This window comes from Lagenorhynchus albirostris, chromosome 10 (assembly GCF_949774975.1).
Source record: "Lagenorhynchus albirostris chromosome 10, mLagAlb1.1, whole genome shotgun sequence".
Lineage (NCBI taxonomy): Eukaryota > Metazoa > Chordata > Mammalia > Artiodactyla > Delphinidae > Lagenorhynchus > Lagenorhynchus albirostris.
Genome location: NC_083104.1, coordinates 95635703 through 95658335, shown reverse-complemented (window position 1 = coordinate 95658335; position 22633 = coordinate 95635703). Strand labels below are relative to the sequence as shown.

The following is a 22633-nucleotide window of genomic DNA, read 5'->3' as shown; positions in this document are numbered from 1 at the left end:
CTCTGACCTGTTGATGCCTCAGAATTTCTGCCTGATTGTCAGCCATTTCCAGCAGCATGCTGACCAGAATATAATTTTCAGCAGTTGGTCGACCTTGATTTTGAGCCTTTCCCACCCACTTCCTGGTCTGAGTGTGCATGCTCACTGTGTAAGGAAAGAGGGTTGTGCTTCATCCTTCACACAGAGAGGGTTATGGGCCCCCAAGGATGTCCAGCCCTAGTGTTGGTAAAAAGCAGCAGCTCTGGAATCACATGGTGATAACTATAAAGCAGCGTTTGTCCCGTGAGGCAGAGGGAAGGCCTGTGCACTGGGAGGTGGGCGAGTGAGCATCATCCTTGTACACCTTCCACCACTGTCTCACGGTCTTTCTTTCTGCTTCCTTTAATTTATTTTCACGTTAGTCTACCAAAATAACAAATTGCCCTTAAAAGTAATGAAAAACCTAAGCACTGATGGTAAAGAGCTGCTCCCCTCCCATCTTCCACCCCAAGCTGTATTTCTGCTTTGAGGCATTCTGGTCTATACCCTCTCTTAACTCTATGGCCTATGGTAACTGTATACCGTATGTTGTTGACGTAGCCACAATGTTTGATTATTACATTCTTTCCTGTAAGGGCGGGAGAAAATAACTCCAGTCACGCTTTGATAGGTTTGAAATTAATCAAGATTAAGTTGAGTTGAAAAAACTATCCTGAGTGTATGATTCTCCAAGACCCAAGGGTCTGCTACCTCACACTTCAGGGCATTGGTTCCCCAGAGGAGGCTTGTATCCCTGATTCCTAGCCGGAAGCCTTAGCCATTCACTCTGTGCACTCCAGCCAAGGGATGGAGAGTAACGATCCCATGCAACTTGCCTTAATTCCACCTCTAGAATAATAACGTGGGATTCACCTCAGATGTGCCTGGCACCTTCCCTCTTTACATCGGTCTCATCTGCTCCACCACCCTCTCCCCTCCTGATAGCAGCAAGAGCAACAACAAGCTCCTTGCCTGTAGAGACTAATCCAGCATCGAAGGTCATCCCCTTTCAACCACCCATGATGGAGTGGACGTTACCCCTTGAATGAGGGGAGTGAACCCTGGTAAAGGAGATCCAACAAATCTTAGAAGAGCGAACACAACTCAGAAAAACACTGTTGGGAACATATTCTCCATTGAATGCCACTCCCTGTGATGCCCCATGATCTCAGGCAATAGAAAAGCCTGATGTGATGAAGAGAATGTGAAAAGACAGACCAGAAACTCAGCCTTAAAGGAAACATTACTTCAGAAACAGAAGCTTTTTTTTTAAGCATTGAACTTAATAAGAACATAAATTTATTAAAGCAACAGTTCAAATATAATATGAGACAGTAAAAGGAGATGATATGGGCAATGTGGAACTTAGGGAACAAAATGAGAACAAAGCAACGTCAGTCCAAAACCAATAAACGAATTTGAAACAGCAAGGAATTTAATGGCCTGAAAATCAAATTACTGATGTAAGGGAAGAAACGTTAGATAATTCTAGAAAGAGCGAAGGAGAAAAACAAAAAGATTGAAGAGATTTAGATCATCATAAGGGTGGTCCTGCACAAAGGTCATTTTTTTTTGCCTACGTTGGGTCTCCGTTGCTGCACGCGGTCTTTCTCTAGTTTCGGCGAGTGGGGGCTACTGGGCTCTAGGTGTGCGGGCTTAATTGCTTCGCGGCATGTGGCATCTTCCCAGACCAGGGCTCGAACCCGTGTCCCCTGGATTGGCAGGTGGATTTTTAACCACTGCGCCACCAGGGAAACCCCATAAAGACAATTGATGTCAGTAAAGTAAAAGAGCCAACCCCAAAGAAAACAATTGGCCAGAAAATGTATTTGAAGAAATAATAAAAGAAAATTTTCCTGAAATAAACGAATTTTCTTTTAGAGGTCATTGTGTTCCAGGAAAAAAATGAAACGTTGTACGGTGGTAAACTCTGAGCTGACTTCTAGTGATGTTATTAGACTTTGAAAATAAAGGTTTTTGCAGATACGCTGGCAGAAAAAAGGCAAGTCACCTCAAGGAGGAGAAACTACCAGTCAGGCTGGCAGCAGGCTTCTCTCTACAAGCTTCATTGCCAGAAAGCAAAGGAGTGTGCAAAGTTTTGAAGGAAAGAAGTGGTATATTAGCACCAGGTCTTAAAATTCAAATAGAGAACGAAGGGTAAACAACTATGCAAATAGAATGTAAATGTTATAAACATTCATCAAAGAGAGATGAGTCCGTCTTCATCTAAGATTGAAACATGGTGCGTAAAATCTGTTTAAAATGCGTTTTTTCAAATTCTTAACTTTAGAGGAATTATGTCTATAAAGAAATAGGGATCTTAAGTCATTCCTTCCTTTTCACTTCAGCTTCATTTTCTTTAAGTACAAAGTTGAATTGTACTTCTTAAAACAAAAAAAATACCTAGAATGTTCCCTTTAAAACGTAATGTAGGGTTTCCCTGGTGGTGCAGTGGTTGAGAATCTGCCTGCTAATGCAGGGGACATGGGTTCGAGCCCTGGTCCAGGAAGATCCCACATGCCGCAGAGCAACTAGGCCCGTGAGCCACAACTACTGAGCCTGCGCGTCTGGAGCCTGTGCTCCGCAACAAGAGAGGCCGCGATAGTGAGAGGCCCGCGCACTGTGATGAAGAGTGGCCCCCACTTGCCACAACTAGAGAAAGCCCTCGCACAGAAACGAAGACCCAACATAGCCAAAAATTAATTAATTAATTAATTAACTCCTACCCACAACATCTTCTTAAAAAAAAAAACTTAATGTGGTATTTCTGGTTTTAGCTGTGGGTTGAATTTTTGCATTTTTTTCTTTGGAGTGTAAGCCATTGTTTAATTTATTTTTTTTTTTTACACATAACTTTACCTAAAAATAAAATCTTATTACAGAAAGTATGTAAAACATAACAAAATAAACCTATCTACCCCACCCAAGGCTCTGGTTGCATAGGGTGGTGGTTGGGCTTGGCATGGGCAGATTTTTTAAAAATCTCTTGTGTTTCTGCTCTGACAGTTGCCTGAGTTGGGAACTGCTGTTCCTCCAGGTGGCTGCTGGGCTCTGCTTTTGTATTTATTTTAACAGCCTAGTGGCTCTCACTTTTGTTTCAACCCACCTCCGAGCTCCCGGGAAGTGAGTAGGGAAACTAAGCACCCGAGACGCTGATCATCATTTTTCGTTTTGCCTGCTTTCTTGTATAGTTAACGAGAGGCATAAAGTACATCACCGACTTTATTGCATTCATCCTGAAGAGGGAAAACCACTGGGCAAACATCATTTTATAAATGAGTGGGTTGAAGAATAAAAAAGGTTTGCTCAACATCATTTTGTAGAGGTATCAACAATATGATACTTTTTTTTCTATTTTTCTTTAGCTCAAATAGTTTCATCATGAGACACCCCGCCCACCCTTTTATTTGCCCTTCTGATTATGGTGGGTAAATGTATCTTTAGTGGATTAGTATGCAATTTTTAATTAAATTAATACATGAAATCACATAAACTGATGTCACAAGATGACCAGAATATTTTATTTTATGTAAATTCTTCTGTTAATGCAAAGCGGTTATTTTGGTACAGACATTTTGGTCTAATATGAATTTTTAATAGGTACATTGTAACAGCTATTTGAAAATAATGAGGAATTAGAGTATTTGGCTTTTCTACAAGTAAGTAATATAAGCTTGAATAATTTTTGTTTACGTGCCCGAGGATCCAACAAATCAAAACAAACGAAATTATGGCAAAAGCAGTTATTGCTCAAAACTACAACACTTGACAGAGATTGTGGTGGTTGATGCCATTTAAATGGTGATTTATTTCAACACAGCAAGAAATGGAGGTAGTTTCATCTCTTCTCTCCTGTTATAAGTTCTGTCTGTCTACCTACGCACCTGTCATTAGTGGCAAAGAAACATAGCCATTGAATATTTTGTTCAATTAAAATGGTGATTTTTATTTTAAAACTAAGGGCCATTACAACATTAGGACTTTAAAATTGTGTTGGTGAAGAACCACAAGTAAGTATATTATTTTACTTTCATATTTTTCTGTTTATTGATATAACTGCTATTTAGCAATTCTTCAGGGTTCTATCAGTGAATATCCCATGATCATCTGAGGTATCTGTGTCTAAAAATTATTGTATAGTAACCTTTGTTCTCGTAAGAATATCAGTATTGCCTATTTTGGAGCAATACTGTTATGTAGAAACTTGCTGAGAAGTTTGCTTTAAGAGATACTAGGGCTTCCCTGGCGGCGCAGTGGTTGAGAGTCCGCCTGCCGATGCAGGGGACAGGGGTTCGTGCCCCGGTCCGGGAAGATCCCACATGCCGCGGAGCGGCTGGGCCCGTGAGCCATGGCCACTGGGCCTGCGCGTCCGGAGCCTGTGCTCCGCAATGGGAGAGGCCACAGCAGTGAGAGGCCCGCATACCGCAAAAAAAAAAGATACTAAATGTGATAAGACAAATACCCAGCATTAAAGGTTGAATTTTCTTCTTTGTGGGCCAGCTCTCTTAAGACTATTGTGTAGGGTCCTCAGCTGCAAGGGTGAAGGGGGAGGATAATTTAGTTTTGAAACATCAGGTTCCAGGACTGTGGTGAGATAGGGGGTCAAGAACGGAACACAGCCTTCTAGAAATGTGCACTAAGGTCTTCGCATGATTGTTTCAACAGATGTTGATGGCCAGCCTTCTTAATATTGCCAGAATGTAGGAATGCAGTTTTATCCAAACCGGCTTTCCTTTAAATTGCCTTCTTCAGTTGTCATAACACCCTTGTGATCGAAATGTTAACCTAAAAACATCATAGTTGGTGTACATACCATTTTACCAATTGGTTTTCTTTTTTCTTCTTTGAACAGAAATCTTAGAGGCTGGTATTAAAGGAACTTCAGAATCACTTAAAGGTGTGAAACGAAAAAAGATTGTAGCCGAGAATCACCTGAAAAAAATACCAAAATCCCCACTGAGAAATCCTCTTCAGGCAAAACACAAACAAAATACAGAAGAGTCATCTTTTGCCATTCTTCAGAGTGTGGCGGAGTCCCACAAGAAGCAGAATCACAGTCCTGTAAAAAACGGGAAGCAGTTTACCAAACACAATGGAGAAGCCCCTGGGCTAATTGCCGAGGTCTCTAAATTGCAAGAGGCTGTCTCCCCGAAGAAGCCCTCGTTTCTGCAGCCCCCATCCGAGCCGCGCCGGTGGAGGTCGGAGGGCTCCGACCCCGCCAAGCCCGGTGTCCCCGAGGGAAAATGTGACTCCAGTTCTCTGCCCAGTAAAAGCAGGACTGACCACCGTGAATGTATCTCCTCTCACTGCAGCCCCCCGCCCTCCTCGTATGCAAACACCGCGTTCGATGTCTTACTGAAGGCCATGGAGCCAGAACTGAACACCTTGTCGCAAAAGGGCTCCTCTTGTGCGGTTAAGAGCGAAAAACTGAGACCAAATAAAACTGTACGACCCCCTTCTCACCTGAACAACAGCCCGATGGATGCCCCCGATCCGACCCCGCAAGAACCGGCTGCCCAATCACAGCCGCCTCCTCGGACCTCATACGCCGGGCACGTGTCTGCCGCTCAGAAGAACGACCAAGCGGCACTTCAGGCCGTTTCTCCTTCGTATAATCCATGCGAACACTCTGTTTCTAAACCTGGCCAACGAAATCAGCAGCTTCCAGCGTGTTCGGGTTTCACCAGATCACTCACGAGTCTGCAGAATCAGGAGAACGCCCAACTTGAACACGTCTGTAACGCAGCAGTGATGTCATCCGTAGGTGTGACGTCACCCTCCAGTAGAACTCAGGTTTCTCCTCCAAACCAGCAAGTGGATGCTGCCTTGCCGCTGTCAGTGAGCCCCGCCCTTTCCACGCGGTCACCCCCCACGCCAGTTTACAACTCAACTCCTGTCGCCTCTGTTGTTAATCACAGCGTGGAACAAATGTGCAATCTTCTTCTGAAAGATCAGAAGCCAAAAAAACAAGGAAAATACATCTGTGAGTATTGCAATCGAGCCTGTGCAAAGCCCAGTGTGCTTTTAAAGCACATCCGCTCCCACACTGGAGAGCGACCCTATCCCTGCGTGACCTGCGGGTTTTCATTTAAGACTAAAAGTAACCTCTACAAGCACAAAAAGTCCCATGCACATACTATCAAACTGGGTCTCGTCTTGCAGCCAGATGCTGGCGGCTTGTTCATGTCTCACGAGTCCCCCAAAGCACTTAGTATCCATTCGGATGTGGAAGACAGTGGGGAGAGCGAGGAGGAGGGTGCTGCTGACGACAGGCAGAACGACCCGGGCTCCATGGACCTGCAGCCCGTGCAGATAATGAAGATGGTATCCAGCTCGGAAGCTTTACCTAAACTGGGTTCCATTCCAAGCAATCCAGATCCTGTGGTAGGTGACTTTTCACTACAGGACAGATTTTCAGAAGCACAGGCTGTGACAGAGTTACCCAAGGTTGTGGTCCACCCCATCAGTGTGTCCCCTTTAAGAGCTGACAGCCCGAAGGTTACGGATTCCAAGCCTGAACCTCCTAGTGCACAGAAACAGAAGGACCTTCAGGTAACCAGTATACTGTCCCACTCAGCCTGGGCGTGCTCCCTGGAGATGGATGACAAGTCCCATGAGAAGGGCGATGTGAGTCAGCCCGAGGGAAAACAGGAATCTCACGTGGGAACGGTACATGCCCAGCTCCAAAGGCAGCAGGCCACCGATTACTCCCGAGAGCAGCAAGGCAAACTTCTCCTGAGTCCTCGCAGTTTAGGAAGTACGGACTCGGGTTACTTTTCACGTTCTGAGAGTGCCGACCAAACAGTGAGCCCACCCACCCCCTTTGCCAGAACGTTGCCCGCCCCAGAGCAGGACTCTAACAAGAATAATGGGTCTTCTGCACCTCGTGTCAGCACACCAGCAGCTTCGGCTCTTCCAGCAGGTGAAAAAGCGTCACTCCTCCCAGGTCAGATGCGCCCACCTTTGGCGACAAAAACGCTTGAGGAACGGATATCAAAGCTTATCTCAGACAACGAAGCCTTGGTAGATGACAAGCAACTGGATAGTGTAAAGCCACGGAGAACCTCTCTCTCACGACGGGGAAGCATCGATTCCCCCAAATCGTACATATTTAAGGATTCTTTCCAGTTTGATTTAAAACCAATGGGACGGAGAACAAGTTCAAGCTCTGATATACCAAAGTCCCCTTTCACTCCCACAGAGAAATCAAAGCAAGTGTTTCTTCTGTCTGTACCTTCCCTCGACTGTCTGCCCATCACCAGAAGTAATTCTATGCCTACCACAGGGTACTCAGCAGTACCTGCGAGCATCATCCCTCCCCCACACCCACTGAGAGGAAGTCAGTCCTTTGACGACAAAATTGGTGCTTTCTACGACGATGTCTTCGTACCAGGGCCTAACACTTCTGTGCCCCAAAATGGACATCCCCGCACTCTTGTCAGACAAGCAGCAGTAGAAGACTCCTCAGCAAATGAAAATCATGTTCTGGGTGCCGGGCAGTCCTTGGACGAGAGCCATCACGGAGGCAGCCCCGCTGGTGAGACCACAGCAGCAAGAAGCAAGCCCCCGGCCCCGGGTTCACACTTGGAAAAGAAGAAGTCTCATCAGGGGCGAGGGACCATGTTTGAGTGTGAGACCTGTAGAAACAGGTATAGGAAACTGGAAAATTTTGAAAACCATAAGAAATTTTACTGTTCAGAGTTGCACGGACCAAAAACCAAGGTAGCTCTGAGGGACCCCGAGCACAGCCTGGTGCCCAGCGGCACACAGCCTCCCATTCTGCACTACAGGGTCGCCAGTGCCACCGGGGTCTGGGAGCAGACGCCCCAGATACGAAAAAGGAGGAAAATGAAAAGCGTCGGAGATGACGACGAACTTCAGCAAAACGAAAGTGGAGCATCTCCCCAGAGCTCCGAGGGCCTCCGGTTTCAGAGCGCGAGGGGCTCGGTTCCCAGTTTGTCTCAGCAGAACGTTGCCATAACTGGTGACCAGCCGCCTAGAAATATCCAGCTGCAAAGCTCCCCGATTCAGCTCGTGGCCAGAGGCCCCGAACAGCCCCCGGACCCGAAGCCGTCCTCCGTCGTGGAAGAGCAGGTGAGCTCGGCTGCCCAGGACAGGACAGAGCCCAAGAGACACGGGGCCGGCATCTCCGTCATCCAGCACACAAACTCGCTGGGCAGACCCGGTGCGCTTGACAAGCTGGAGTCTTGTGAAGGCGCTTCCCCCATTTCTTTCCAGGAGCTGAGAACAGGGAAGCCCGGGTCTCTGCACATAAGAGGGATTTCCCAAGAGGAAGGCCGCCTGCCCCGGAACACGTCTCAGCCCGCCGAGCCTGCACTGTCCGATGCTCTGAGAGGGGAACTTCAGGAAGGTTCCAGAAAGATCTCAGGTGAGCGACACGTGTTAGGGCAGCCCTCAAGACTCGTTCGGCAGCACAACATCCAAGTCCCAGAAATCCTGGTCACAGAAGAGCCCGATCGGGACCCGGAAGGCCAAGGCCACGATCAGGAGAAGTCTGAGAAGTTCAGTTGGCCTCAGCGGAGCGAAACCTTGTCCAAACTGCCAACAGAGAAACTGCCACCCAAAAAGAAGCGGCTCCGTCTTGCAGAGATCGAGCACTCCTCAACCGAGTCAAGCTTGGACTCCACTCTCTCCAGGAGTCTAAGCAGGGAGAGCAGTTTATCTCACACTTCGAGTTTCTCTGCTTCCTTAGACGTAGAGGACGTTTCTAAGACTGAGGCCTCCCCCAAAATCGATTTTCCGAACAAAGCGGAGTTTCTCATGATTCCACCTGGCTCTAATACCCTGAACGTTCCTGGGAGTCACCGGGAAATGAGGCGCGCTGCATCGGAACAGATTCACTGCCTGCAAATGTCGATGGAGGTCTCTGATTTCAGAAGTAAATCATTCGACTGTGGAAGCATGACTCCACCTCAGCCAGCCCCGCTTGCTGAATTGCAGCCTCCGACATCCCCTTCTGGCATGGGGGTCGCCGGGCATGTGCCTCTCTTGGAAAGACGGAGAGGCCCGCTGATACGGCAGATCTCTTTAAACATCATTCCGGAGGGTCATCTATCTCCTGGGAACCCATCCTCTTTCCAAACTATCGCTCGCCCTGGTGTGAACACAGTGCCATTTCAGGGGCCTCAGCTCACTCATGCACCTTCACCTGAGTTTCCTGCAAATACTTTGGACTCCCAGACTCAGATTAAGGATCTGCGAGCAGAAACTTCAAGTTCCAACTCTCCAAACATCTTTCCTGTTCAACAGCTTCTTGGTATCCATTTGTTAAATCAAATCCACGTGCCCCTTAGCCTCCCAGACACACAGATGTCTCTGCAGGTGTCTACACAGAGTGTCAAAGCAGATGCAAGCCCCGGTGGACATGTATCTTCTAAAAGTGAGGACTGCTTTGCTCCCAAGTACCAACTTCAGTGTCAGGTGGTCCCTTCGACCCAGCCTTGCACTTCTAACGCTGTACATCCTCTGCCAAAGCAAGTTCTTTCAGACCCAGCTGGGGCCAACCATCGTGCGACCTCGTTGACATTACCAGCCAAGTTAGTAGAAGCCACGTCTAATTCGTGTCCTCTGCCACCACTGAAGGTCGGGCCTCTCGGCAGTCAGGTGCCGAAGGTGCCGGCGTCCTTTGCGCTGCCCTTGCATCTGCAGAGTCGGGTCCCAGCGTACTGTTTCGCCACAGCCACAGCTCTGCCGCAGATCCTAGTGACCCAAGATCTATCCAGTCAGCCGATTGGCCAGGCTAATCATAGTATGGTGCCAATCAGCGAAGAGCAAAATTCCGTGCCAAAGTCGCAATACGCTCACCGGAATGCTTTGCCAAACCCAGAGGGAGAACTTGTCTGCGAGAACGTTATTTCAGAGATGGGCCAAAATTCGTCGCCATCAGAATCCTTGCCTGTAACTCAGAAAATGTCTGTTGGTAGACTCTCCCCCCAGCAAGAATCTTCAGCTTCAAGCAAAAGGATGCTGTCCCCAGCAAATAGTTTAGACATTGCCATGGAAAAGCACCAGAAGCGGGCCAAGGATGAAAATGGAGCCGTTTGTGCCACAGATACTAGACAGTTGGAAGCATTGAGCTCAAGAGCTCATGAAGTCAGTAAACAGAAGAAGCCAGTTCTGGTGAGGCAGGTTTGCACTACGGAGCCCCTTGAAGCTGTGATATTGGAACAGGATATTTTTTCTCACCCTGAAGTTAGTAGTGAGGCTCTGCGTTTGACTGATGTTTCACCAGCTGATAATTTGTCATCAGGACACTCCAAGCCTGTGGTTATAGAACCTGTAAAAGAATTGCAGGAATTTGAAAGCATCCCGTCGGCCACATCGCTGACTCTGACAGTTAGAAATTCAGCTGTCCCTGCAGAGAAAACTCACGTTTCTTCTTCGGAACATGTCGACAATAACCAAGAAAGGAAGTCACCAGGGGTTAAAACTCCAGGCGACGAAGCGAACATCCAAGAGCAGAGTCCGCCAGCAGCCACCACTCCTTCCGCATGTAAAGCCAGTGACACACAGCAGCCGTCCTTCCCCAGCCTGAAGACTGCAACCAGCTTCACGTGGTGTTACCTGTTGAGGCAGAAGGCCTTGCACCTGCCCCAGAACGACCAAAAAACTTCGGCCTACACCGACTGGACCGTGAACGCCAGTGATCCAAATCCACTCAGCTTGCCTACCAAAGTGGCTCTTTCTCTCCTGAACTCAAAACAGAAGACCGGAAAATCTCTATATTGTCAAGCAATAACGACCCATTTCAAGTCAGATTTATTGGTCTATTCAAACAAATGGAAAAGCAGCTTAAGCAAGGTACTTGAAATATCATTTATCTTGAAAACTAGTCTGTGCGAGTTAGTTCCAACATGTCTGGATGCCTTTAAAGATTTCGATGGGAGGTTGTATTTTAATTTTGAATGACAAATTGTGCTTTCGAAGTGTACAGTTATTTGAAAGAAAGAATGATAAGTTTACCCAGGGAGTTATACTGATAAAGATTACCCAGAGTCCTCTAAGGTTTGATTTTCTTGTTAGGTGAGAGAAGACTATGTTTATGCTTTATCCCTGCTAATGAAGGGGAACAGAGGTGTGGATACTAGAGATTGTTCTATTTCATTTAAAAATATAAGCAGAGACCCATTCATCCTTGTTTTATGCAAATCTGACCACCCTCCCCTCACCGTGCTGATCCCAACTCTCTTCCTGTGTAGCTCTGAGAATCATCTTAGTACTAGAGAGAAGGTTCACAAAATGACTGTACACTTGATAATTAAGTTGGTTTGGTCAGGATTTGTACAGTAAGGTCGTAAAACGATGATTTGGGGTTATTTGTGGAATAAAACTATAATTAGAGTTGTTGCCTTTATAAAATGGGGAAAATCACTTAAATGATTAAGAATAAATAGGTAAGGGTATTAGGTTGGACTCTGGACATTCAGAATTATAGATTAAGTTCTTGATCTCTGTAGGCTCACAAGCACATAATGCAGGTTCATAAATATTTATTTATCAATAAGAAAATATCACAGGATCAGTATGGTAACAGAAGTGCCCATAACTTTAATAAAAGAAGGAAGTCTCTAACACTGCCAGTAGCTTGAGCAGGAGGTGTGGTTACACGGAAGATATTCCAAAGGTGGTGATACTTCAGCTGAGTCTTTAAAAAAGAAAAAAAAAAAAGTAGGGATTTTTTTTTTTTCAGGCAAACAAGAGTGAGAAATTTTAATAGTCTGCCAAGTGATGGGGAAGTGAGAATGAACTTAGTTCATTTAAAGAGCCCCGAGGAGTCCAACATGGCTAGAAGGTGTTGGAAGTTTGAAACACTGATGTAACTTGAAGTTGGAAACGTAGATAAAGACCAAAGAATACGCGTGGTGGTAGAGAGCCTTTGATGCTTTCTCAGCGGAGGAGGGTGCATCCGAACCATTCAGAATTTAATTTTTAAATGCTCAGGCTCTACGTCTACTAAGTCAGATGGAAAATGAGACTTGAGCGTGAGAATTTAAACAGCGCTTCGTGTATGTATGTCCCTGAAGTACCTATGAAAAGTGGCTCTCCTTCAGTACCAAGTGCCTTGGTAGGAATGCCTTGGGGAATGCACATCTGGATTTGGAGCTGGGAGAGAGCTCCGGGCGGAAGGTGTAGAGATCGTTCAGTGCATAGGTGCAATTAATGAGGCCTTTAGAGAGAAGGGCCTGGAATGGATCCCGAGATCCCTACTACTCAAAGGCTTGAGTGGATGAAGAAAGTCCACATAGGAGATGAGAGAGATTGTTCATAAAGGAAGGAGGGGGACTACGAGAAAGTGGTATCACACAGATCAAGGAAGAAGATATTTTAAAGAGAGTTGTTCAAGGCAAGAGGCCAAACAAAGATGAAGACTAACATGGTTTCTGGACTGAAGGGTTCTAGTGTCCCAGAGACGTGAGTTATATGGGCAAGTGGCTGTGGAGGACTCGGTACTGGGTTGACTGTTAACTCACAACCCAAATGTGCATGTATTTATAATTCAAAATGGAAGAGAACAGGTCGATGGCAAAGTGAAAGCATTTCTAAGAGAAGCAAGGTGTCAACAACATACAGTGTATAGAGCGGTCAAACATATGAACTAAGGAAGTAGTAAATATTTTGGCATTTAGCTTGTTGGTGAATAGAAGTCAGATTTGATAGCAAGAAAGTGAGCAAAAGATAAGTGGGAATTTGGTACTGAGAAGAAGGTAAGAAATAGGATTACTGTTAGAGGTATAATGTCAAGGAAGGGTATGTGTGTATTCCAAACCTGATGTGTTTGCCAGAAAAAGAGGAGACAGTTGCACTTGTACATGTCAGGGTCAGTGTCGTTACCTCTTCACACCACCTTTTTGAGACACTCAGGCCAGCAGCTTTTCTTTACGCCTGGGCTTGGAAGGACAGGGCCTTCCCAGGAGGTTCTTCCCGAGGCCACATAGGCCCCTGGGTCCATGATGCACATACTCTCTTGTCACTTACTGTTGTTATGTCATCGCAGTATGATAGCTTTCTACTTGGTGGTGTAATTTTTAAAGGAAGTTTGTAACAAAGAGGACCTTGATCAGAAAAGTTGTGCCTTGTGTTGGGCTTGGCCAGAGGACTGGAGTTTGAGCTCTTGCTGTTAACACTTGACGTTGGACAAGTGACTTAACCCTACGCGTGTCCTTCCTCACTGGGATGTGATCCACCAGTGCTGGCTGCCTCACAAGGATATGTGAGAGCAGAGTAGGCTGGGGAGTGAGAAAAGAGGTTGTAAATAGTGCGGTTGTATAAAATCATAAGGTCGCGTCACTACAGAGTTTCTGTAGGAAAAGCACACACTGTTTATTATTCTGATGTTCACTACTTTTTCTCTAGAGATTTTAGTATTATCAGGCCAAGACCTAACTTTTGACCTGACCTATAATTCACAGTTATCAGTATTCAGGAACTTTTGATAACTTTTGATATAGTCAGGATATAGAGAGGAAACGTAATTATGGTTTAAAATGATGGGAGACGGGAAAATAAAATACTGGGAAATGGAGCTTCGGCTCTAGCTTTACACTGCATTGATGCTGAAGGGAAGTTAGTCATGTTTTTCAGGAGTATGAGACATTGTACCATAATGGGGTAGCTAGCTCTTTTCCATCTTTAAATAATAAACTCTTTAACAAGTATACTTAAACTGTAGTCTGAGTGGTTCGTTAGCTATAAGAAAGAATATTTAGTTTATTAAAAGAAGTTCCTAAAATTAAACTCGTGGAATACCAGAGTGGAGGGTTGTAGAGTCTTTATTTGGGGGTGTCAGTGGAATGTGGTGGGATTTTTAAGTAGCATGCGATGTGTCAGTTTGCTGTGATTCAGACAGATAAAGGAGGAGATAAAGCAATGACCTTTAAAGCTGTTACGTCCTTGAAATGCCTTCCATTAAGCTAACCGCATGCACTGTACTCGGCCATGTTTTAATTTCCAAGTGAAACACTAGCATGTTTGTGTTTTCAGTTTTATTAAATTAGTGTCTCTCTCTCTCTCTTTTTTTTTTTCCCTTTCAGAGAGCATTAGGTAATCAAAAGTCCACAGTAGTTGAATTCAGCAATAAAGATGCCTCTGAAATTAACAGTGAGCAAGATAAAGAAAATTCCTTAATCAAAAGTGAACCAAGAAGAATTAAAATATTTGATGGAGGGCAAGTACAACTTTTCCTTCTTAAATGTACATTTAAACTTACTTTTTAAATGTACATTTGCTTTCATGTGAATGAACACTTACCAGTGCCGATTTTATATAACCGTTGCAAGGTTTCTCAGCTTATTAACAGAATCTTCATGGCAAAATACATGTTAGGTATTATGTTAACTAATGCCATTTTGATCAAGAAAATGAGAACTATTTAGAAAACACTGTAGGTTCTAGGAGGCAGCTGAGCACTGAGTTTTCAGAGTGAACCCTGGGTTTCACGTTGCTTCATAGTAAGGAGTGAACTGAAAAAATCTGCTCTAAAAGAGACGAATCATTGCCTGTTTGATGTCTTCTGTGAATTCGGTTGTGAGAAAAATTGTAAAAGCCAACTGTAGTTAAAATGAAGCTCAGAAATATTTCAGTACCTGTAGCTGTGATTGAATTTAACAATAAAGGAAACTTTTAGAGCAGTCACTTAGAGGAGCTATTTTAAAATCAAACCTGGTATTGAATAAAGTTGTTTGATAAGAAGTAGCTATTAGAATATTGTGTCGATGTGAAAAGCTGGAATATTCTGTTACTTACATGTGCATAACATTTATATTTATTGAGTGTAAAAATTGTGCCTTGTTTTATTTTTTAGGTTGAATTTCAATCATCAGTATTTTCTCAAAGGCATAGTATCCAGTTGCCCTATTCATTTTCCTTTTCTTTAAATTAGATACAAATCAAATGAAGAGTATGTATATGTCCGAGGCAGGGGAAGAGGAAAGTACATTTGTGAAGAATGCGGAATCCGTTGTAAGAAACCTAGTATGTTAAAGAAACACATACGAACCCATACAGATGTCCGCCCCTACCACTGCACTTACTGTAACTTCTCCTTTAAGACTAAAGGTATGAGATGACATCGCTTCATGGTCCTTTATTATATGCATTGAGTTAGTAGACCTAAGACCCAACTTTACATATTCCTTGACCAAGGATGCAGTAGCTTAAATAGAATAATATAAATTACATCTTGTCAACATCGTAGTCTTATATCTCTTTAGATATTTCTAGACCTCTTGAGAAAAAGTTTTAAATTACACACTTTTAGAATATACGTAATAAATATGACATTTGAAAAGGAGCAACTGCCCTTTTTTCTTTTACTTCCCAAATTAGAGTTGTATAACATGATGACTAACACGTTTTCAAAAATACTTACTTTGGAGCTAAAGAAGAAAAAAATTTTCACGATCACATTGTAGATGCATTTCAGTGCTAAAAGATTAAAGAAAAAATTAAAATAATAACTGCAGTAAAGTTATACTGATTACATTCATGTTTTATTATCTAATTTTACTCATGCATAGCCATTTCTTTTTCTTTCCCATGAAGCTCTTTTACTGAAGTACTGTTGAATGTCAGCTTCAAAAAATTTCTAAATTTTGTACTATTTAATGTTTGTGGAACTCAGAACTAGTAATTAAAATTATATTTAGTACCATTTCTGTATTCTTTATATGTTTTTATTTAAATTGTAAGCCTTTATTATAGTTAAGGTAATTTTACTCTCTACAAATTTCCTGTGACATATAATGAATAAATACACTATCATAAAATGTTTGCTTTCTCCATTAGGTTCCTTGTTATGAATCATTATACAAACATTTCTTGCTTGAGACTTTAATTTCATATACCACCCTTTAGAAAGTAAGAATCTCGCAAATACAAAGCAATATAATCATGAAATTATTTGTCTGAAAGGACAAAATCTGTGAAAAATATTTAATCAATATTTTTAATAGAACTACATTATTTTTATACCTTTTCAGTTAACATTTGCTTTTTTTTCTGATTATATTGGTTGTCTTTGCAGTTTTTGTTTTAAAAATTGATCAACTCTTTAGCAAAATTTATTCTATATTTTGGCCAGTATTTATTGGCATTTAAAGAGTATATAGCAACTAAATAGCTTCAAATTAGCTCTCCTTAAATGCCAGTAAAATCTGAAACAAGAATGATGGGGGAAAAAACAAAACTGTTCTTCAGGTAGCCTTGAATATTTCTAAAGTTTCAAGAAATCATAAGTCAGAAGGAACCCTAATTCTGTCATTCTTAGGTTGTGGTATAGAACCTTCTTCTGGAAACGGAGGGTGCATTTCAGGATAATTTTCCTGATCTTGTGTGAAGGCTTTGATAGGATTAAGTGCTTTGATCTTTTAACCCAACTTACTGCTTTTACACTGGTGTTGATCCTATGATTAAGAAAAGTCCGTCTGTTGAATAATTTCCAGTGTGAGACCAGGAGCCAATATTACAACCAAAACATTACCAGTTACAGAATGATGTTACCAAACCACATAAAAGAGGATCCAGGTATAATGTGAAATGGGTGTTTCTCAAAAGAAGGAGGAAAAGGAATCAGGAAATTTTATAAAGTAAGGGCAAAGAAAGGAAGGAAAACTTTGATGTGGAAAAAAAATGAAACTACAGAGATTTCTTGGCAAAGAAAAATATTATGAATCATCAAGTGTTAATCCTAATGAAATAACTCAAGCCAACATCATGTAAAATATTAGATAAATGTTTGTTAAATGGTGGACAGGGCATAATGATCTTTGAAGAGTGAGCAGTATATGTTAGCAGTTTTCATGTCTTTCATTTCTCAAATATGCTGGATACCTGAATTTACATTAACTTTTTTGTTTTGTCAGATAATTCATTGGAATTATGTGATAAATATTTATTTGAAGAAAGCTACCCTAGCTAAGCAGACTGGTGAAGAAAATATTAGAAATTCAGTATTTCCCTATTCTCAGCATGGCAGTTCTCTTTTTTATGGTCACTTCCTTGTAGAAGTCTACCTTTTATGAATATATGTCAAACAGATTCCATAGTACCTTGTAAAGGTAGCTAAATAATAAAAGACTTGTTTTTAGATTAGGCTGTAAATTTTGCCCTACTCTGATTTACTTTGTTGTCCCATTCTTGAATGTGTCTGGTTATTAACAGAAGGTAATAGTGATGTAATGGCATGCTATATAAATAGGAGTATGCAAAGATAGCATGGTACTATCAAAGGAATGATCTGCCCTCCTAGAAATTGATGCTTCTGATGGTAATGCTCGTAAATCTGTACTTCATCATTTGTCCTCTCGGTTTATTTTATGAATGCATTTTCAAAATAATTTTAATTGGTTTGTTTTCACTATTCTGCTTTAAAGGTCAGTCAGCTCCGTCAGTGAGCTTGCATCTCTGCAGGATTTAGTTCCATTTATATCACAGAAAGCTGGACTTTATATATAGCTATAGGAACCCAGAAACAAAACCTTTCATGCTTTCCAGAGGATTTATATTACTGTTTATTAAGTCTGTTGAAAAATTTATCTGTTAAGTTAATGCACAGCCTTGCTAGGGGATATTTGCATTTGAATGTACATACTTTGCATATTGAAATGCAAATTGTTTTATATTAAATTATTTAAGAAGTTGGTTAATAATAAGTAATAGCCCAAGTTATGAGAAAATATGCTTATTAAAAACTCATATTCCCAAATTTGCCTAGTTACCATTATACATTAACTTCTCAGAAAGCAAGTGACCTTCATGGCTGTCTGTTTAGGGAACAAAAGCATTTTGAAAGCACTATTAGTGGACCTTGTGATTTGGTTTATAATATTGTCATCATACTAGAAAGTGTTTTGACTAATAAGTGGAAATTTCAGCTACAATAAGATGGGAAAACTATTTTTCATAACTTCTAATGTGAAAATTTTGAAGCATACAGAAAAGTAGATATTTGCATAATGAACACCAGTATGCCCATCACGTTTTAATAATTGTTAATAATTCGCCATATTTGCTTCATAGTTTACTTTTAAAGTGTATTTAAGGTAAATGTGAGACATGGCCAAGTCATTTAAGCCGGGCGTTACCTGTAGAATCACAGAGGTCAAGGTTTGCTGGATCTTAGACATTTCCTGGTCCGGGCCCTCTCTTATACTGGAACCCCTTGAGCGCTAAGCTCTGGGATGCTGTGCGTACTAACTAGTGCAAGAATTGGCCTAAACGGGTGTGACCAGTCCCACGGGCTTCGTGCAATTTTAGTGAAGGTGAGGCTCTATAAATAGTGCAATTTTGCAGGTCTTTCAGCTACTGCAGACTCAAATCTGGACCAATGATTCAAACATTTTTCGCTCTGCTGAAGGTTTATTCTGAAATACTAATTTGCCCTGCTCGCCAAACTCAGCATTTAGATTTTATTTTCGAAAGAGACGATTTTCCCTTCTTGGCAATTCTGTGTGTGTGGCATTATCTACTCAAGCTGCTTGGTATCCTCGAGAATTTGAGCTCTCCCCCTGCATTAATGATCACTTGGGGCCAGCACGCCCAATGGTTCCCAGTTAATCTGGTGATACTTCCAGAGGTGTACACCAGCTGCCAGAGGAAACACACCTCTAGGGATACTATTATGAGACTTGTAGTCAGTATGGTGAAGTAAAATTAATGTAGGAAATTCTTTCTCTTGTTCCAAACACACAGAACTACTATTTATAGTACAACAACCAACTGTAGTTTTAAATACATAGCCAAGCTTGAAATTTAGAAAGAAAGACTCCCAGCCGCCAAAACTAAGGAAACTCCAAACTAGAATGGTGAACAGATATTAAAAAAAAAAAAGTCCATAGGGACATCAAGCCAGATATATGCCCACAGGCCTGGGATTTAATGCTGCCAGATATATGCCCACGGGCCTGGGGTCTAATGCTGGTCCTGGAATGGCATCTGAGACCTCTGAAATAAGCATGGCTCTCCTGGCCTGTCCAGTGACTTTGGACCATGTGGGGGAAAAGCTACCTGCTAAAAAGCAAAACCCTATACCTGTGCCATGCCAAAAAAACCTCACAAACTGATCCAGGATTAGTGTAATGAAACTGTTAAGGTCCCAGGCAGAAGCAATTGGAAGGCTGACCCATAGAGATGTGTCTACAACCCAGGGTACGTAAGACTCCACGGAACCAATCTTGCTGAATATAAGTTTACAATAAAAACTAAAAAATGTGCAAGGAAATGAAGTACTATGAGGGAAAGCCAGCGCACACAACTGGTGGAGGATTCAGAAACCACAGATCATAGTGCAATCTGAAAGGGACTTTAAGTGTATATAAAACGTTCTAAGGAATAAATAGGGACTAGAGAATAGTAACCATAGGCAAAAGTAGACATTATCAAAGTTGAGGAGGCAGATTTGAAAGAGAGAGAGATTATTACCAATAACAAGGTTATTACAGCCTATAGACACCAATATTATTTTTTGAGCAAATTTTAGTCATTGGAATTGTATAACCACAATCTGTACTTTCACTTGAAATAGGAATGGAATTTGCCAGTGTTGACAAATGCAATAGCAAAATAATACTATGTAAGCTTAGTAAACATTCTTTTCCCTTAAGGAAATCTGACAAAACACATGAAGTCCAAGACACATAGCAAGAAATGTGTGGATTTAGGCGTCTCAGTAGGTTTAATAGATGAACAAGATACAGAAGAATCAGGTAAGGCTTTATTCCATATTTTTCATAAATGCTATTTACAATGTACTCTTTTTTTTCTTTGCATCCATACTCTTCTTTCCATTCCCACTGATACTGCTCAGTTCCTCCTTTCATTACCTCTTATTTATACTATGTGATAGACTCCTAATCAGTTTTCTCACCTTCCCTTTGTCTTCCTTCCTTTGCATCTATCCCCACTGATGTTAAGTTAATCTTCCTGAAGCATGTGTCTGATCATACTATTCCTCTGCTCCAGGTCTTCCATTGGTTTCCATTTGCCTACCAAATAGAATATGAGCTACTTGACCTCAAGTAATTCCTCAGAATCCTTTATAATCTGATGCCTGCCTACTTCTTCACCTTTATCCCTCATCTCTCTCTCTTTCACCTGCCCTAATGCTTGAATCTCCTGCTTACATGACACTGATCCGGCTCTCTGCCTGTAAAGCCCTCACCCTCAATCCCCACACAAACGTGGCTCCCCGTCTGCATTGGTCAAAATCTTATTTTCCTTCAAGATCTAGCTCAAATCCACTGCCGTCATGAAGCCTTCTCTGATTTTCCCTTCCCACACCACTTGCGGGAAGCAATTTTTCCCTTTTCTCAACGCCTGTAATATTTTAGAGTTCACTCTCTGAGAGTATTGAATCCCTTTCTGCCATAACTTTTTTATTATTATTTACATGCTTCCTCCCTTACCTCTTCGCTGATTCTCAAGCGTGTCATGAGTAAAACTGATGCCTGAGTGCTATTCGCTGTGCCCGCACCTCAGCGCAGTGCCCTGCTCGTGGCAGCTGGTCTGGAAATATTTGGGGAATAAAACATTTGTTTGCTTCCCCAAATTGTTTATTATTTTGAAAAAAGGTTAACTGGTTGTTTTCTTAGTGATATTAACTCAACAAGTAGAAGTATTTATCTCTAACCAATTTTGAGGGGAAATTAAGCTGTTCATCTGTTCCGACTAGTCAGACAATAGAATTATTTTTTTGTAAGACTTTTTGTTTTAACCCAAGAATTTATCAACAAGAGATAAGTTTTTTAAAAAAAAGTTGTCCTGTTGCTTTTTTGAAAAACACCCTAAATTAAACATTTACCTGCTTGCTCTGTTTTAGTTAGTATGTACTAGTTTGATGTAGAAAAAATTTCCAAAGAGAAAATGGTGAGGACATCTTTGAAAATGCAGGTTAAAAAAAAGCAAATGCTTTTCATTCCACCGGACAACCAGTAACACACTAAATGAATCAGCCTGAATTTGTTTCTAAATATGCAAGAGAAGTGACTCACATCTTAAGTGCTACAGTTGATATGATTTCGTATTTTAAGCACAAGGAGAGGATTGCCTTTAACTTGAATTTTCGGAAATAAGTGGATGTATTATCAGTAGAAGGAAAATATAATCATAACAAACTTAGGACAATAAGGAGGTTTTTAGTGCTTTATAGACACTTTGATGCTCTGATACATATTGGGGATGGCAGTATCAGGATTTAAAAGTATCAAATTAACATATGTGTAATTTTTGTCCTAGGAACATACATATTAAAAACTGATTTTTGAATGGCTAGGAATTGAATTCTGTGTTGATGTCTTTGTATAAAGACACACATTTAATAAAATTAATTAATTTACTTCTAATGTAAATAGTCTGATTTATTTTCTGCTCTTAGTAGTCATGCAGTAAATTAACTACCATAACTATTTAAGTGAAAAAAAAATCCCTCTTTATTATTTATTTGCTTTATTGCTGTTACGCTGAGCAATTCAGAATTAAAAAGCTAGGAAAAATGAGTAACGCTTTCAGTGAGTATATTTGTTACCCGGAGACTAGAAAAGGCACAAAGTAGAGGCTATAATATGAAATACTGACTTCTGAAAAATGTATAAACGTTAAAAGCATTATTATTATAATATATACTCTTAGGTGTTTTGCTTCTTTAAGAAGATGAGTCTTATCAAAATTAAGTAAAATGTAGAATCTTCTAAACTGTCAAGGGAAGGTAGTGTTTATATCCCAAATTTACGTAGGAGAATTAAGTGTAGTTTCCATTAATTATCATGCATCGTTTAGATTGGCCAGCTGACTGATGGACTTACATATCTATCCGTTCATTTTTATTATTTCTCACCTGATTCCAGAAACACTTGAAGCAGGTCTTAGACTATAACTCAAACTTGATAGCCTAATTCCCAATTCAGATGAGATCCTCTGATTAAACTCTAGGTAGTTTTACCTGTTTTTTCTGTGTTGTTTTTTTTTTTAATTACTGTACTTATCCGTGGTATACTCAAAGTTTTTTCACGGTTTTAATTGAATAGTAAATTATAGCACATAGGTGGATTTTGCCAAGTGCTGTCATACCTCGCAGTTCTTTATAACATGCCAACAAAATATATTCCTCCACTTTTGCTTTATTACAGGCTTGGAATGTAGGTATAAATGTGGCAAACGCTGTTTCAAACAAATGGTCTGGTTTTCCCTTTATTATTGTCTTTTGTGCTTTTAAAAATATTTTGAGATGTTTTTTAAAAATACAGAAAGATTACAGAGAGTCTTATTACATGCACTCAGGTATTCACACCAGAGTTGGGGATTATAAATATTTTCTCACATTTGCTTCAAGTCTTTTTCATAAATTGTGTTTTTGAAAAGTGTATTTTCATAAATCTGTATTTTTGGAAAAAAACAAGCTAAGTAAGGCATGACACATTAGGTGCAGTATCCCTAACTCGCCCTTGCCCGTCACACTCCCTCCCAGAGGCAAACACTAACTGCACTTAGGGGCTTTCTTTCAATTCATTTCACATACGTGTGTATATCCACACATAGCACATGGTTTTGTTTAAGTTTGTATTCCAGAGTTGCAGGAACAGTACCACCTTGTATGTAGACACCT

At 41.5% G+C, this 22633-nt stretch overlaps 1 protein-coding gene across 2 annotated transcripts in view; it reads left to right on the top strand.

Moving 5' to 3' along the window:
• HIVEP1 (HIVEP zinc finger 1) overlaps nt 1-22633 on the top strand; it is a 144117-nt gene that overhangs the window by 101770 nt on the left and 19714 nt on the right. For both annotated transcript variants that reach the window (XM_060163690.1, XM_060163689.1), the window contains 4 exons: nt 4871-10839; nt 14070-14203; nt 14918-15093; nt 19638-19739. In XM_060163690.1, the coding sequence (XP_060019673.1) occupies nt 4871-10839; nt 14070-14203; nt 14918-15093; nt 19638-19739 (6381 nt within the window). The remainder of the gene's footprint in view (nt 1-4870; nt 10840-14069; nt 14204-14917; nt 15094-19637; nt 19740-22633) is intronic.